At 36.6% G+C, this 15,662-nt stretch overlaps 1 protein-coding gene across 6 annotated transcripts in view; it reads right to left on the bottom strand.

Moving 5' to 3' along the window:
* RBM27 (RNA binding motif protein 27) overlaps nt 1-15,662 on the bottom strand; it is a 65,885-nt gene that overhangs the window by 39,932 nt on the left and 10,291 nt on the right. For 4 of the 6 annotated variants that reach the window (XM_019924647.3, XM_019924641.3, XM_019924643.3 and 1 more), the window contains exons 2-7: nt 14,377-14,495; nt 11,999-12,123; nt 4,383-4,474; nt 3,521-3,714; nt 2,287-2,550; nt 512-799 (exon numbers count right to left, since the gene is read on the bottom strand). In XM_019924647.3, the coding sequence (XP_019780206.1) occupies nt 512-799; nt 2,287-2,550; nt 3,521-3,714; nt 4,383-4,474; nt 11,999-12,123; nt 14,377-14,495 (1,082 nt within the window). The remainder of the gene's footprint in view (nt 1-511; nt 800-2,286; nt 2,551-3,520; nt 3,715-4,382; nt 4,475-11,998; nt 12,124-14,376; nt 14,496-15,662) is intronic. The other 2 variants (XM_019924642.3, XM_019924645.3) reach the window with 1 other exon arrangement.

Raw genomic sequence — 15,662 nt, 5'->3', positions numbered from 1 at the left:
CTAAACTTATTGTGATAATCACTTCATGATGTATACAAGTCAAATCATTATGCTGAATACCTTAAACAGTACTGTACATCAATTATATATCAATAAAACTGGAAGAAAAAAAAGAAAATTTCCATAATAAAATGTTTTAAAGATTATTTCAATACTCTTGCAGAGATTTTCTTTAAAGACGGAAATTTCACTGAACTACTGGCATGTTCTTTTTTTTCTGACCTCTTCAAAACACTGGCTTTCTTAAGATGCTATCAATTAGCAAGATTCTGACTCCAGGTCAATATAGATTAGACCACTATTGATAAAATTTACACTTGGAGGTACTAAAAATAATGCAATGTAACACTGGATAGAAAATAAAGAAAAACATCTTAATTATGGGAATATATTCCAAATTCTATTAATAATTTATTTTTCAAAAACTTAAAATCTAGTGTCAAGTTAGGTAAAAGGTATGGATTCTTCTAAATATAATTCTCCACTAAAGAAATATTCAACATATACTTACTTGGTATGGGAAGCACAACAGAAGGCGGAGGCTGGCCATGTCCTTGAGGAACAGGAAGTCTCATACTGTGGCCAGGACCTGGGCCTGGGCCTGGGCCAGGACCTGGACCTGGGCCTGGGCCTGGGCCTGGCATCGGAGGCATTAACATTCCAGGAGGTGGTGGAGGAGGAAGCCCAGGAGGAGGCGGAGGGAAAGGAATCATGCTTGGCAGAGCAACTTCATCAACAACCAGGGGATCATTTCCATGATCAAACTGACAAAGGTCACCAAGTACACAAAATCCTCTTTCTGTAAGAAGATAAATCTTATTATGATCTACCCAGAGTTTAGAAAACAAACAAGTCCCTGAAACACCCACCAATCTCATTTATGAGGTGTTTTTTCTCCAGGGAGTCTAAAGCCTTCTGAGTGTTACTCTGTTAACCATCGCATATCCCTGAGGTAGGGGCAGGTGTACTCTCTACTTTCTATACTGTGAGACTACACTTTGTTGAGATAGCAAATAACTGGATCAAAAACAGGCTACCAACCACTATTAGATTAACCCATTCGCTATTGAGTTTTCGTAATAAAAATTCAGATATTTTAAATAACAATTTAACGAAGGTGGGGAGGGATAAGGAACTTGAATTAGATGATCTACTTTCAACTATCTACTTTCATGCTATTATTCTAAAGCAACCATTCTTGCTACATCTAGGAATTGAAACTTTAAAGTATTCAACTGAGCATTATGTACCAGGTTATTCACTGCAGCATTGTTTGTAACAGCAAAATATTTGTAACACCTCAAAAGTGCCATCAAAAAGAAACAGGTTTAAACACATTTTTGTACATACAGAATACTAAGAAGTGTAAAAAATACTGAGGAAGCTCTTTATATATTAACACAGGATGACTCCAGAAAATACTGCTAAGTGAAAAAAACATTATGCATAGTATGAATGAAGTATGAATAGTATATAGTATACTAGAATTTATGTAAAAAAGAAAGTGGGGGAAATATATGTTTTTGTTTATGTACACATGCAAAGACTATGTTTGGAAAGACACGAGAAATTGACAGCATTCAACTGTCCTTGGGAAGGAGATCTTTGTGGCTGGAAGACCAGGGTGACAGTGATTTAATGCTTGAATCATGTGATTCTATTCCCTACTTAAAAATAAATAAAATGTAAAAATATATACATTCTATATTTAGAGAAAAAATGTTATGATGTCTGTTATTTGCTTCAAATAATACAGGCCAGGGAGAAGTGGTGGAAGTATACACAAAAACAAGATTGCCCATGAGTTAACGCGAGATCATGGATACACTAGGGTTAATTATATTATTCTGTCAACTTCTGTAAATATTTAAATATTTCCATAATAAAAAATTAAAATAAATGCACGCACACACACAGCCTGATCCATTCATTCAAATGGAAAGTTAGCAAGTTAAAATTGTAAGTAGGTTATACATGCTTATTAACAAATTCCCAGGGACAAACACCACACAAAAAAATTAAAATTCCTAGTGTCTACCAAAGTTTGTGGTATACTTATAGTGTTTGAAGTAACAAGAACAACAAAAAACAAACTAAAGGGTAAAATTTAAACATTCTGTTAACAAGAGCCAAACTATTACACCCAACAAGAAGCATATGCCAAAAGAGATTCTCCTCCTCATTCACCCCTTTTAATAAAATCCAGACTGTAATGAAAAGGTATGCACTACTAGCAACATTTGCTTTACTAGTACTTTGGGGTACAATATAGAAGAGAACTTTTACCATCATAATCTCTGCATCGCCTCTTTGGTGGAGGGTTTCGACCAAAAGAATTGGAAGAGCTATGATTATTATAGTAATTAGACCAACTCTCCGTTGTGTTTTCAGAGTGGTGCGCAGGTGCGATCACAGTAACAGTGCTGGGAATAGACTGTGCCCCAGAGGAATACTGCTCAGAAGAGTTCGGAGGTGGTGCAGACACAGACACGTAGGAACTCTCCAAGTCATTCCTCTCACTCTTAAACTTTGATCTTTCCCTATGTTCTGCTTCAGAGACAAAATAAAAACAAGAAACAAATAAGATCAGACATCTATGTTCTTAAACTACGTTTATTTTCTCACAGAAAAAGAAAGATGAGAATACTGAAGTAAACTTACTGAGCTGTCCATATTTCAAAGTGCTCTCATTATTAATATATCCTAAAACCAGGAACATCAACAGTGTGACATATTTTGACCAGTAACTTGTATAAAATCATCTTTTATAACATCAACATCAATACAAAATGAAGAAAGACCTGCTTCTCTACTGATATTTAATAAGAATGCTATCCAAGAACTGACTTCCAGGGCCTCCCTGGTGTTGCAGTGGTTGAGAGTCCGCCTGCCGATGCAGGGGACGTGGGTTCGTGCCCCAGTCCGGGAGGATCCCACGTGCCGCAGAGCGGCTGGGCCCGTGAGCCATGGCCGCTGAGGCTGTGCGTCCGGAGTCTGTGCTCCGCAACGGGAGAGGCCACAACAGTGAGAGGCCCACGGACCGCAAAAAAAAAAAAAAAAAAAAAGAATTGACTTCCAAACTGCTATCCTGGGAGATCAGTGGTTGGGATCCCAGTAATCTACTTAAATTTCTTTCTTTTTAATTTTAAATACTCTAATCAACCTTAAAGCAAATCAATTATTTTCAGTCGGGGGTGGGGGTAGGGGAGCAGGCAACCCTCTTCCTCCAGTAACAGCTTTGTTGACTAAAGGACATTTGTTTCAATTATACAACATGACTTAAGTCTACTCACATACGATGATACACTTATGGATAGCTCTTTTTAGTCAAACTCCTTTAACTCCAACCTGAGACTAGAGCCTTGTCTTTAACAAAAATCAAGTTTTTTGAGATAATTCCAGATTTTACATTGTTCAAACATATTAAAGGTACAGTTACTTTTAAGGGACACTCTGGCACCCTTGTGATATAGGAAGATAAGCAACTACGGAGTTTTTTGGGGAAGGCTCATGGACCCACCAACATTCCTATTGGGATCCCGGTCTTTGCTGCGCCCCCGGCTTCGACTCCGACTTCGACTCAGGCCTCGGCTCTTACTCCGGCTCTTACTCCTGCCTCTTCTCCAGTCATACTTCTCACGGTACATTTCAGTCCGCTCATAGTACCGGTCATAGTCTCTCCACTTGCCATCGTCTCTTTTTTTCTCACGTGTCCTATAATACACAGATATGAAAGCCATATGTATGCTATAGAAACCAAGTCTGAAAACAAATCAGTAGTATGAAATATCCTCCTTGATTCACCAAAATTCATAGCTTCTATACTTTTCCAGAAACCATAAAACTACCATATAATTCCTCTAATCCATTATATAAAAAGAAAAAAACATTCCCTTCAAGTACACTGGGTGGGAAGAAATGAAAAAAAGAGGTGAATCCAAAGTATGGGGAGGGGTAAGAGGAAAAACATATTTAAAACTAGAAAAGACAAAAGGCTCAAAACAAAGTTTTCCTAAACAAAGACTAATTTTTTGATGGTAGGCTGATGATTCAACATATAAACTGCACTACTTGTAAGAAAATGCTACAGATGATTTTAATACTGAGCACCCCTAACAAAATGGAACATTTCATTAATATTCTCTAAGGAGACTGCTCCCACCCCTGAGCTCTTGGGGAAAGCACATAATGAAGACTGTTTATAAAAGGAAGAGAAAGTATGACAAAGACAAAAAACAGAGGGAATGGAAGGAAAAACATTTTCTTTCTTTAATCAGCGTAGAGAGAGGAGTAGAGCATATGTTAAAAATCCCTTTAATGCCCTTCTACGGTAACTGAAAAGTGAGTTATACATGTCTTCCTAATTAAAAATAAACACAAACCTTCGTTCACTAGATTCTGAACGAGTCTTCTGGGGACTAGGGTATTTCTTTTTTCTGCCATCTCGTTCTTCCTCTGCTGGTTCCTGAAATACCTACATGAAAATATTCATTAGAAACAAAAAGAGTCCTTCTATAAATTATAAACCACATCCACCTGATAATCTTTCCGGCACACGAGAGGGCACAAATATACTGAAATACTGAAGTCAAATCACATCCCCAAAAGCTGGTCAACAGGAAGAAGTAAAAAAGATGCTGAAATTACTTTAACAGCAATATGTTAATTTTTAAATGCTAACTTAAGGTAGAGAATAGGAGGAAAACAGCAACTCATTCTTTAAACCGAAACAGTAAAAATAGCAAATCTCTAAGTATCATATAGTAAAATGGTGTGTGTTTTCCTAATTACAGAATATATTCACACATTAATTCATTTGAGGAGAACTTCAGATTTATTTCACAGAAAAGGTTTTGGGAACAAATGGTTAAGTTAACCACTGCTATAAAACTAAGTATTTCATGTGATTATGGAAAAATGGTATTGGAATTACTGGAAATGTTAAGGCTTCTTTTAAAACTTAACAGTCAAGATTGACCAGAAATAGAGAACTAGTGATTCTATTATAGTTTTTAAACAGAAGTTAATCTCAAAACAAATATATGGCCTTTATCAGAGAGAAATGAAATAAAGACATTTGGAAGAGGTAAACAAATGCCCATCTAATGGATAAGCTCATTTAAAAATACACAAATAAGCAAGTGAATGAATGGAACAGAAGATAACAATTTAGTAAAACTCAGGCAACATAAAATGGCAGCCACAGTACGGCAACCATATGGTGCTGACAAAAACACTCTACAATTATTAGACTATATTTAAAAATCATTCTTTCTACCAATTTACAGGAAATACAGAGGATGCAACCAGCAAAATCCAGAGTCAAAACTCCGTAAGACAAATGACTGAGTTTCTTCAACAAAACAAAATTTAAGGAAAAAAAGAGGGTGAAGAAAGGAAGAAGAGAGGTAGATATATAGGTAAGTATGAAAGGGGAATTTAAAGATATAAAGAGACTTAAAAGACATCAACTTGGAGAACTTTTTCCTTCTTTTCGCTGTTCTGTATTTTCTAAGGTTTTTTTGATGGACATGTATTAATTCACTCTGAATTTTTCTAATTTTAGGCAACTAGTTTTCGTTTTGTTTTTTTAAATTTTTAATTTTTTGGCTGCGTTGGGTCTTCGTTGCTGCACCCAGCTCTAGTTGTGGCGAGCGGGAGCTACTCTTCGTCATGGTGCGCAGGCTTCTCACTGCGGTGGCTTCTCTTGTTGCAGAGCACAGGCTCTAGGCGTGCCGGCTTCAGTAGTTGTGGCACACGGGCTTAGTTGCTCCGCAGCATGTGGAATCTTCCCAGACCAGGGATCGAACCCGTATCCCCTGCATTGGCACGTGGATTCTTAACCACTGCGCCACAAGGGAAGTCCCGGAAACTAATTTTCTAAACTACTTTCTAATTAGTTTTTCTAATAGGAAAAACTATTCTTAAAAAGTTAAAGGAGCCAAGAGGAATAAAAACATAAAACAAAACAAAAACCTGTGCAAGAATGTTCACCGCAGCGTTATTTATGATAGGCAAAAAGTATTAACCATTTGCCTATTAATCCAAATATCCATCAACTGATGACTGGATAAAGAAAATATGATATATTCATAAAATGGGGTACTATTCATCCATGAAAAAAAAGAGAAGTACTGATACGTGCTACAACCTGGAGGAACCTTGAAAGCATTATGCTAAGTGGAAGAAGCCAGTTATAAATGACTACATACTGTATAATTCCATTTATATGAAATGTCCAGAATAAGCAAATCCATAGAGACTGAAAATAGATTAGAGGTTGCCTGGGGTGGGGGCTAGGGAGGGAAGCACTTGGAAGGTGATGACAATGAGTATGGGGTTTCTTTTTTGGAGGATGAAAATGTTCTAAAATGGATTGTGGAGACGGCTGCACAACTCTGACTACAATAAAAATCATCACATTTGTACATTTTAAATAGGTGACTTGTAAAGTTGGTGAATTACACCTCAATAAGCTGTTTAAAAAAAGTCAAAGGGCATGCACAATATGGATGAATCTCATAAAATAATGAGCTAACAAGGAAGCTAGACAAAGGACTGTACGACTTCTACATCCAGGAAGTGTCAAGTTTAGATTACAGAAGCTAAACTAATCGTTCTAATGGGTGATGGAAAACATAAAAAGATATCAAGAAATCCAAAGCAATATGGGTGAAGTCTGATTTAGCATCCTGCAGTACACTACCAAACATGATTTTAAATCTCAAGCATGGTATTTAACTGGAGAATAAAGGAGCGCTCCCTTGCTATATAACTAAATAAAATGCTTGATTTGTACAGATAAAAAAAAAAGTCTATGTGATTCTTGTAACATAAAATGAAAAAAACAGGAGTACATGGTATTAGAAATAAGAGTAGTAGTAACCCTGGGGAGAGGGAAGGGAGAGAGAATGAGAAAGAGGGAATTTAAAAAAAAAAAAAAAAGGCAGTTCAACGAACTTGATTTAGATCTTGATTCAAACAAATGGGGAAAAAATGGACATTTATGAACAAATAGAAATTTAAACACTAAGTATCTGATGACATTAAGAAGTTACAGTTATTTTTATACACGATAAGAATACTTGGGCTTCCCTGGTGGAGCAGTCGTTAAGAATCCGCCTGCCAATGTAGGGGACATGGGTTCGAGCCCTGGTCCAGGAAGATCCCACATGCCGCGGAGCAACTAAGGGCTCGTGCACCACAACTACTGAGCCTGCACTCTAGAGCCCAAGAGCTACAACTACTGAGCCCACGTGCCACAACTACTGAGCCTGTGTGCCACAACTACTGAAGCTTGCATGCCTAGAGCCCATGCTCCGCAACAAGAGAAGCCACCACAATGAGAAGCCCGCGCACTGCTACGAAGAGTAGCTGCCGTGCGACACAACTAGAGAAAGCCCGTGAGCAGCAACAAAGACCCAACCCAGCCAAAAATAAATAAAATAAAAATAAATAAATTTTTTTTAAAAAAAGAAAGAATACTTGAGGGCTTTAAAGATATAACCTTTTAGAGATACCTGCTAAGTATTTACAGATGAAATAATACGATGTCAGGAATTTGTTTAAAAATAATTTAAGAGGATCGAAAGTAGTTGAAGGTACAGAAAAAGACTGCCCACGGATCTATAATTATTGAAGAGGAAATGAGGGCTTCATGGGGACTCATTACATTTTGCCTTCTTTCAAGCATTTTCATAATAAAAACTTTTTATATAAGTTAAACAAAAATAATCTGTATTCTTTTCTATTTTAAATAAAATTTCCAGAACTTCCTGAGGTAAGGATATGTTTTTCCACAATTATGTAAAACTTTTACTCTGAAATGAGTTACACGGCACTAAACTGTCATATTTTTCTTGAACTAATATGAAGTATATGTAAAGACTTCATACTCCAAAACCTCTTACCTACTTTGAGCCTAGTATTCTAAGAATATGAAAAGTAAATTTCTTTGTGGAATGAGATTATGACCAGACATGCTAATTTTAAAAGTTTTTCTTCTATGTTGTCCACCTGACTTAAATTCTTCTACCTCACATCTTCTTTTAGAAGTCTGATCATTACACACATATTTAAGACTTTTTAATTATTTATTATCTTCGTCTATCAGGGCTATACAAGTCTGAAAGCCTCCATTCCACTGGACCATTTTAGATATAAAAGTATACTAAGCAGGTATGTGGATGAGGCAGGATTGGCCCTGGATTGATGAGCTGCTGGGGTGATGAATACTGGGAATTCATTAAATTATTCTGTCTCCTTTTGATGTGTACCGAAAAGTCTCTAAAACAGGGTTGTTGTTTTTTTTAATTAAGTGAAATAAAGGTACTTTCAGAAAAACCAAACAGGGGAAAAACTGTGCCAGAGGCTCTCGTATTTCCAGTCATAAATCTATGCAGGGGGTCTAAGAAAAACTGCCTTCTAACGTTTCAGATGATTGTGATATACTGTGAATAAGGAATTATAATATCAAAGATCCACTGTTTTCATGATTATTCTTTTGTATGTTCATGAACTCAGACAGACAGGGTAAAGGGTTTGATGACAGCTAATTATAACCACAGCAAATTCAGAAGTGATTTTCCAAATGCAGATAGAACACACTGTGCTTCATAAATTATGGCACATATATACCAAGTGTTTTTCCAGCCCCAGGATGAGTTGTGCCAATGATCCAACTTCTCTCACCCGGTTCCCTGTGTGACCAATAGTTTTATTGTAAAACTGATGGTACCGTGTAGCTGGGGACCAAGGGAGAAAGTTAAAACAGCTAGTCCTCAGATTTGCTCCCGTGCTCAGAGCAATTGCATCAACTGAGCACAGACCAGAAAAAGAGATAATTAGCCAAAGACAGTGCTACCTCAAATCCCCTTCCTTCAATGTTATCTAACAATTACTGTAAACTATTATATTTACACACTATTCTACAAGCTATTATTTGTTAGTAATGACAATTAAGTTACGTATAAAAGCTTAGAAAATGGGGAAAATGCCAGACAGCATCATTTGGGGTAGTTATACATATACAGAAGCTGAAATCCATTTTTCATAATTTTCAAAATTAGAATTTACTACAAAGATACAAAATGAAATAGTGCAACAATTTGGGTTTTTTAAACTGTTCTTTCAAAACTCAAAATAATGCAATTTTCCTCATATTCAAATGAGCTGTCTTTCAAACAGACACTTCCAATCCACTGACCTTCAATGACTGTAAAAAAGGACATACACTGCAAAAATTTTAACTTATTATAAAAAGATTTAACATATACCTTTTTTTAAGTTCCCTGACCAGGGATTGAACCCACACCCTCGGCAGTGAAAGCACGGAGTCCTAACCACTGGGGAGCCAGGAATTCCCTAACCTATACCTTAAACCAAAAATTATACACTATCAAGTATGGAAGTAAAGTTTCTTCCTATTTCCATTACTTGAAGAAACATACTGGGAGCCCCTTCTTTTTTTTTTCTTTTTTAATTGATGTATAGTTGATTCATAATGTTGTGTTAATTAGTGCTGTATAGCAAAGTGACTCAGTTATACATATATATATATTCTTTTTTTAATATTCTTTTCCATTATGGTTTATAATAGGATATTGAGTATAATTCCCTGTGCTATACGGTAGGGCCTTGTTGTTTATCCATTCTATATATACAAGCTTACATCTGCTACCCCCAACCTCCCAATCCACCCCCCCAGCCCCCTTCCCCTTTGCAACCACCAGTCTGTTCTCATGTCCATGATGCTGTTGCTGTTTCATAGATAGGTTCATTTGTGCCATATTTTAGATTCCACATATAAGTGATATCATACGGTACTTGTCTCTCTTTCTGACTTACTTCACTTAGTATGATAATCTCTAGCTGCATGCCCCTTCTATTTTAAAAAGACTTTACGAGACAACTAGAGCGCATGAGCCAAAAACAAAAAAGTGACAGTAATCTCAAGTGATCTTTTTTTTTTTTTTAATTTTTTTGCGGTATGAGGGCCTCTCGCTGTTGTGGCCTCTCCCGCTGCAGAGCACAGGCTCCGGACGCGCAGGATCAGCGGCCATGGCTCACGGGCCCAGCCGCTCCGCAGCATGTGGGATCCTCCCGGACCAGGTCACGAACCCGTGTCCCCTGCATCGGCAGGCGGACTCTCAACCACTGCACCACCAGGGAAGCCCAAGTGATCTTAATTAAGTATAGCTACATTTTGTTTTCTTTTAATGTTGGATCAGTTCAATCAAGCTAGCATTTAAAACTGTATCAAAGAGACTTCCCTGGTGGTCCAGTGGATAAGCCTCTGCGCTTCCACTGCAGGGGGCACGGGTCCAATCCCTGGTCTGGGAAACTAAGATCCCGCGTGTTGCATGGTGTAGCCATAAAAAAAAAAAAAAAAAAAATGAGGATAAAAATGTATCAGAGATGACAACTAAATGCAACATGTGATCTTCAGAATGAATCTTGTACTGGAGAGAAAAAAAAACATGCTATAAAAAAGAGACTCTGTTGGGTCGATTGACAAAACTGGAAAACAGTAGAAGAAGACAGTAGATTAAAGTGTTTTATTGATGTTAGGGGACTTCCCTGGTGGTCCAGTAGCTAAGACTCCATGCTCCCAATGCAGGGGGCCTGGGTTCAATCCCTGGTCAGGGAACTAGATCCTGGATGCCACAACTAAGAGTTCGCATGCCGCAACAAAAAGATCCCACAAGTCACAATGAAGATCCTGCATGCCGCAATTAAGACCCAGTGCAGCCAAATAAATAAATAAATATTTTTTTAGAAGTGTTTTATAGGTGTTAAACTTACTGAAACTGATAACGGTACTAAAGCCATCTAAGAGAATATCCTTATTCTTATGAAATACACAGAGTATTTGGGGATCAAGGGTCATGATGTATCTGACTTACCCCCAAATGATTCAGAAAAAATAGTTCTGGGTGAGGATATATAAAGAGAGCAAACAGGGCAAATCTTCAATAGATGAATCCAGGTAGATGACAAACAGGTGTTTTGGGTAGTATTCTTTTAATTTTTCGGTTTAAAATTATTCCCAAATAAAAAGTTTATTAAATAGTTATAACAAAAACAAAAGTTGGGAAATACCTCTATATAATAACCAACATTTATGTGCCAGGCACTGGACTAGGGTGTGGGGTGGTGTATAAATCTCATTTAATCCTCAATGAGATAAGTACTACTATGATCATCATTTTGCTGATGTGAAAATGAAACAAAGAATAACTTATTTTAAAGCTACTATTTTAATTCATACAGCCTAATTTTGGAGCCCATATTCTCATCATGTAATACTAAATACTATGACATCTATATATAAAAAGAATTACAAATGAACTCCGTAAAATTTCCTCCTTGGTTCAAACAATTAGACTACCATCTAAATCATGTTTTTATACTTCAACACTGTAAAAACATTTATTTTCCTTTTCTTTCCTATGTTGAAAGTGATGTTTATAATTCCATTAACTAAAAAAAACTATATGGTTAAAAAAGAAGAAATGGTTTCTCTTCACATGAAAATGATGTAATGATTTCTCTTGAGGTTTCATTAATACTTTACTTTCAGTCAAGCCTATTTTTTTTTTTTAATTTTATTATTTTTTTTGGCTGCGTTGGGTCTTTGTTGCTACGCAGGCTCTCTCTACTTGCAGTGAGCGGGGGCTACTCTTCGTTGCGGTGTTTCTCATTGAGGTAGTCAAGCCTATTTTTAACCAAGTTTTCTTTTTCTAAAAGTCACTGGAAAAGATTTCCCTGAACTCCTCAATATTACTAAAATATTTCTTGTAACACTAAACAAGCTATCTGAAATTCTTCCAACTCCTCAAGTCCAAGGAACTAAGAAGCCCTGATAAAGAATCTGCACTATGCCCAAAACCCAGAAACTTCCATCAAGAGAGCTCTAAAGAGGCCAACTACCAGCTAAGAATGATACTGGTAATAAGATCTAAGAAGCGCCCACAGGCAAAAGAAAACTCTGCATTACCTCTTCTTTAACTTCTTCTTTTTCTTGGACTGGTGGTTTTGGCTCAGGCTTAACTGGTTCCAAAGGTGGAAGGTAGTTCTTAGTATAGAGACTTTCAAATAGTTTATCCACAAAACCTGAAGTCTCTAGGAGAAGAAATAATATGTGTTACACAAACAAACACCAAAAGTTTGACAACACTATTGGCAAAGCTGAGGAAAGTGGGACACCTCATACGCTGCTGGTGGAACTAAAAATGAGCCTAACCCTTATGGGGGAGAACCCCTCTTCTGGGTTTTAAAACCCTTTGAACATACTTGCACATGTACAGAATGTTTTATATGCAAGATTGCTTGTTTGAGTATGTAAAAGATTGGATACAACCCAAATGTCCATGAATAAGAGACTATTTAATAAATTATATGACAACTGAACAGAACAGAGTGGCTATAAAAAGAATGCGTACTGATAATATCAACTCTCAAAGATATAAGATTAAATATTTTATCTATTTATATTTGCATTAAAAAAACCCTGAAAGGACATAAAAATGACAAGTTGTGCACTGGAGGTGGGAAGGGAGCAGATGAGGTGAGAGAGACTTTTCATGGCATATCATTATATTGTTAGATTAAATGTACTGCCTACTCAAAAATTTAATTAAAAATATTTTTAACTCAGTTGAAAAATAAACTTTGATATGAGAAGTGATATGAAAATATCATTTTGTGTTTTACTTAAGGGATGCTCTATTTTATAACTCTTCAGACTAATTGAATGGGGAGGAACAGATGAATTTATTACAAATTAAATGTCAAAATATTTATATTATGTTATTCAAACCAAAGTTAAATCACTTTCATTGGTCCTACCCCTCAGGAACAGCTAAAGAGCATATCAGAAGTACAACACAGACTCTGCTTACACTGCAACTATTACACATTTTACATAAATAGCTATTTCTAAATGTCAAATTAATTTTTCTTCAGAAAAGCATCTTTTCATAAACTTTTTTATGCTATTAATTTGTGCAGTAAGCATTTTCCATGATTATAAAATTGTGAGCTCTTGTTACACATAACTTTAAGACAAATTAATCAGACCATTCAAAAGTCTTCATGTTCAGAAGACCTTCTTCATATGCTTCTGTATTTCTAAAGCATTTTTTAAAACATGTACTACTTTTGTAATTTAAAAGACATATATCATTACTACCTTTAATTAAAACTAAGTAATATAAATTAATACATTTAGAAAAGAAAATACTCATCGGTACTGGAAGAATCCTGTGTTAGATTTATTATGTATAAAAAGCCTTAAAAATGCCCCCCAAAATATGTAATCCTGTGTTTTAGATTGAGAAGCCATATTTACTATCTTTTCTTTCTCAGTAAATATTTGAGTTAAAGGGTATCGTCTCATCACCAACAGCTAGATCAACTAGTAAGTATGAATTATCCACATTCCTGTTTGTCCATTCAACAATATTTACTGAGTATCTTCTACATGCCAAGCCTGTAGGTTCTGAGTCACCAATCTCAACAAATGGAAAGACAAAGGAGAGGTGGGGAAAGAGATACACATAGATAAACAGACAAATAAACATATAACATGACAAGGAGTAACAAGTGCCATGAAAAAAAAATAAATAAAGCAAGGCTGGGAAGAAGAGAGAGTGATTAGGGGTATGGGGTATACTATATTGTATACAGGATGCTCAGGGGAAACCACTCGAGAAGATGACATTTGAGAAGAGACCAGAAACCATAAGAAACCATGTTTCAAGCAAGGGTAAACAGTGTTCAAAAGCCCTGAGCTGGGAACATGTCTGCCATGCTGAAAAAACAGCAAGGTAGTCAATGTGGCTAGAATAGAAAAAGTGAGGGGGAATGGTAGGAGATGAGGTCAGAGAAGCAGCAGGGAGGCCCCTAGCAAGCTCCGCAGACTACGGACAAGACTTTGATAAGATGATGAAGTTAAAGACACAAAGAGAAGAGGATCATGCCCATTTCTTCTTGGATATCAAGAAGCCCCGGCCAGGAAGAAGAAAAACAGATACCTTCATTGTCCTAATAAACAGTAAGAAGAAGCAACTTCATTATCCTTAAATTGCTACCCCTCAACCATCAACCAGGCTCTACCACAAGCTGCAAGGGATTCATTCACCTAAAAAGCACTTGAGTTACCACTGCCTCAATATAGGAGAAGCAGAGAAGGAAAGGGAAAAAAAGTTTTGCCAAAATACACAATAAATAATTAAGCATGAATAGGTATATTCAAGTATTTAAAGGACCCTGACCAATTTCCTTCCTTTCAAGCTTTATCTTCAAGATTTTATCAGGAAGTTTTAAATTTAAAATCTTTACTTAAATACTTGGTTGAAGGCCTATAATAATTACCTTTTTGTAAAAATACGTCAAGTTGATCGGCACAAAAGGCTTTCAATTCTTTCTCAGGTTTGTCCTTCTTGACCAGTGCTACAACATAGTTGGCTAAGGCTGATGGGTCAGCATCACATCTAGTTAAACAAAGAGAAAACAAAAATTTTTAAACATTTTTTTCAAACACTGATGTCATTAATGAAGTCACCCCTATCTTAGAAAGCTTCAAGCCAAAAACTTTATTTTAAAAAGTGACTGCAAACAAAGGCGACTATTTTAACAAAGAGCATATATATAGTACAAGTAAGTTTTTCTTTTTCTGCTTATTCTTATAAAATAATTTGCCTCCTATTTTCAATGTTCTAATCATACTCAGAATTTTGGACCAAATCTACATTTATTTGCTCTCAGTGGTAATAGGGAAAGAGTGGCAACGGACCCTTAAGTTGCAGCTTGACTCCCAGCCTGCAGAAGCACTATCAGTATCCTCAGGAACTATTGGTTCCACATGATCAATGAGGAAGAAGCAGGGAAAGTGTGATGCGACAGCTTTCCCCATTCCCTATAACCCCAAGCACCAACATCTAAAAATGGCAATCAATTTCCACTACTAATCTTCTCAGTGAGTATCTTAAGGATCTTTTTAAGATAAAAAGTGAGAACACAAGAAGGATGTCACCTTAAATTTTATTGGCAAACACTTCAGCAGCTATAAGCAAGAAAGAAAAGATCTGGGAGAACAGAAAGGACAAGAGAAGTGGTGAAAGGGCAGCATAGATAACCTTTGTCTACATCACTTTTTCTTTTTTTTCTAGTCAGTAGTAGTAACCTGACTTTGACATTCAAAATTATCTCCATGCCAGGGCAGCACATGATCCTTGAGTAGCAATTTGCCAGACTTAACATTTTACATATATTACATGAAATAGAAAGTTTCCATTTTATAAAAAATATTTAGGGCTTCCCTGGTGGCGCAGTGGTTGAGAGTCCGCCTGCCGATGCAGGGGACACGGGTTCGTGCCCCAGTCCGGGAAGACCCCACATGCCGCAGAGCGGCTGGGCCCGTAAGCCGTGGCCGCTGAGCCTGCGCTCCGCAATGGGAGAGGCCACAACAGTGAGGGGCCCGCGTACCGCAAAAAAAAAAAAAAAAAAAAAAAAAATTATACACACACTTATATATTTATATTCTATTTTCCCCATAAATGTACACTTAAGTAACATATCCTTTGTGGCTTCACAGCACTGTTGTGAAGGTAAAATGAAAAAATTCAGAATGACAGTAAATAAAATCATTATGCAAGCAA

The sequence above is a fragment of the Tursiops truncatus genome, chromosome 3 (genome assembly GCF_011762595.2).
Source record: "Tursiops truncatus isolate mTurTru1 chromosome 3, mTurTru1.mat.Y, whole genome shotgun sequence".
Lineage (NCBI taxonomy): Eukaryota > Metazoa > Chordata > Mammalia > Artiodactyla > Delphinidae > Tursiops > Tursiops truncatus.
Note: the sequence above shows the minus strand (reverse complement) of the source record. Positions and strands in the feature narration are given on the sequence as shown.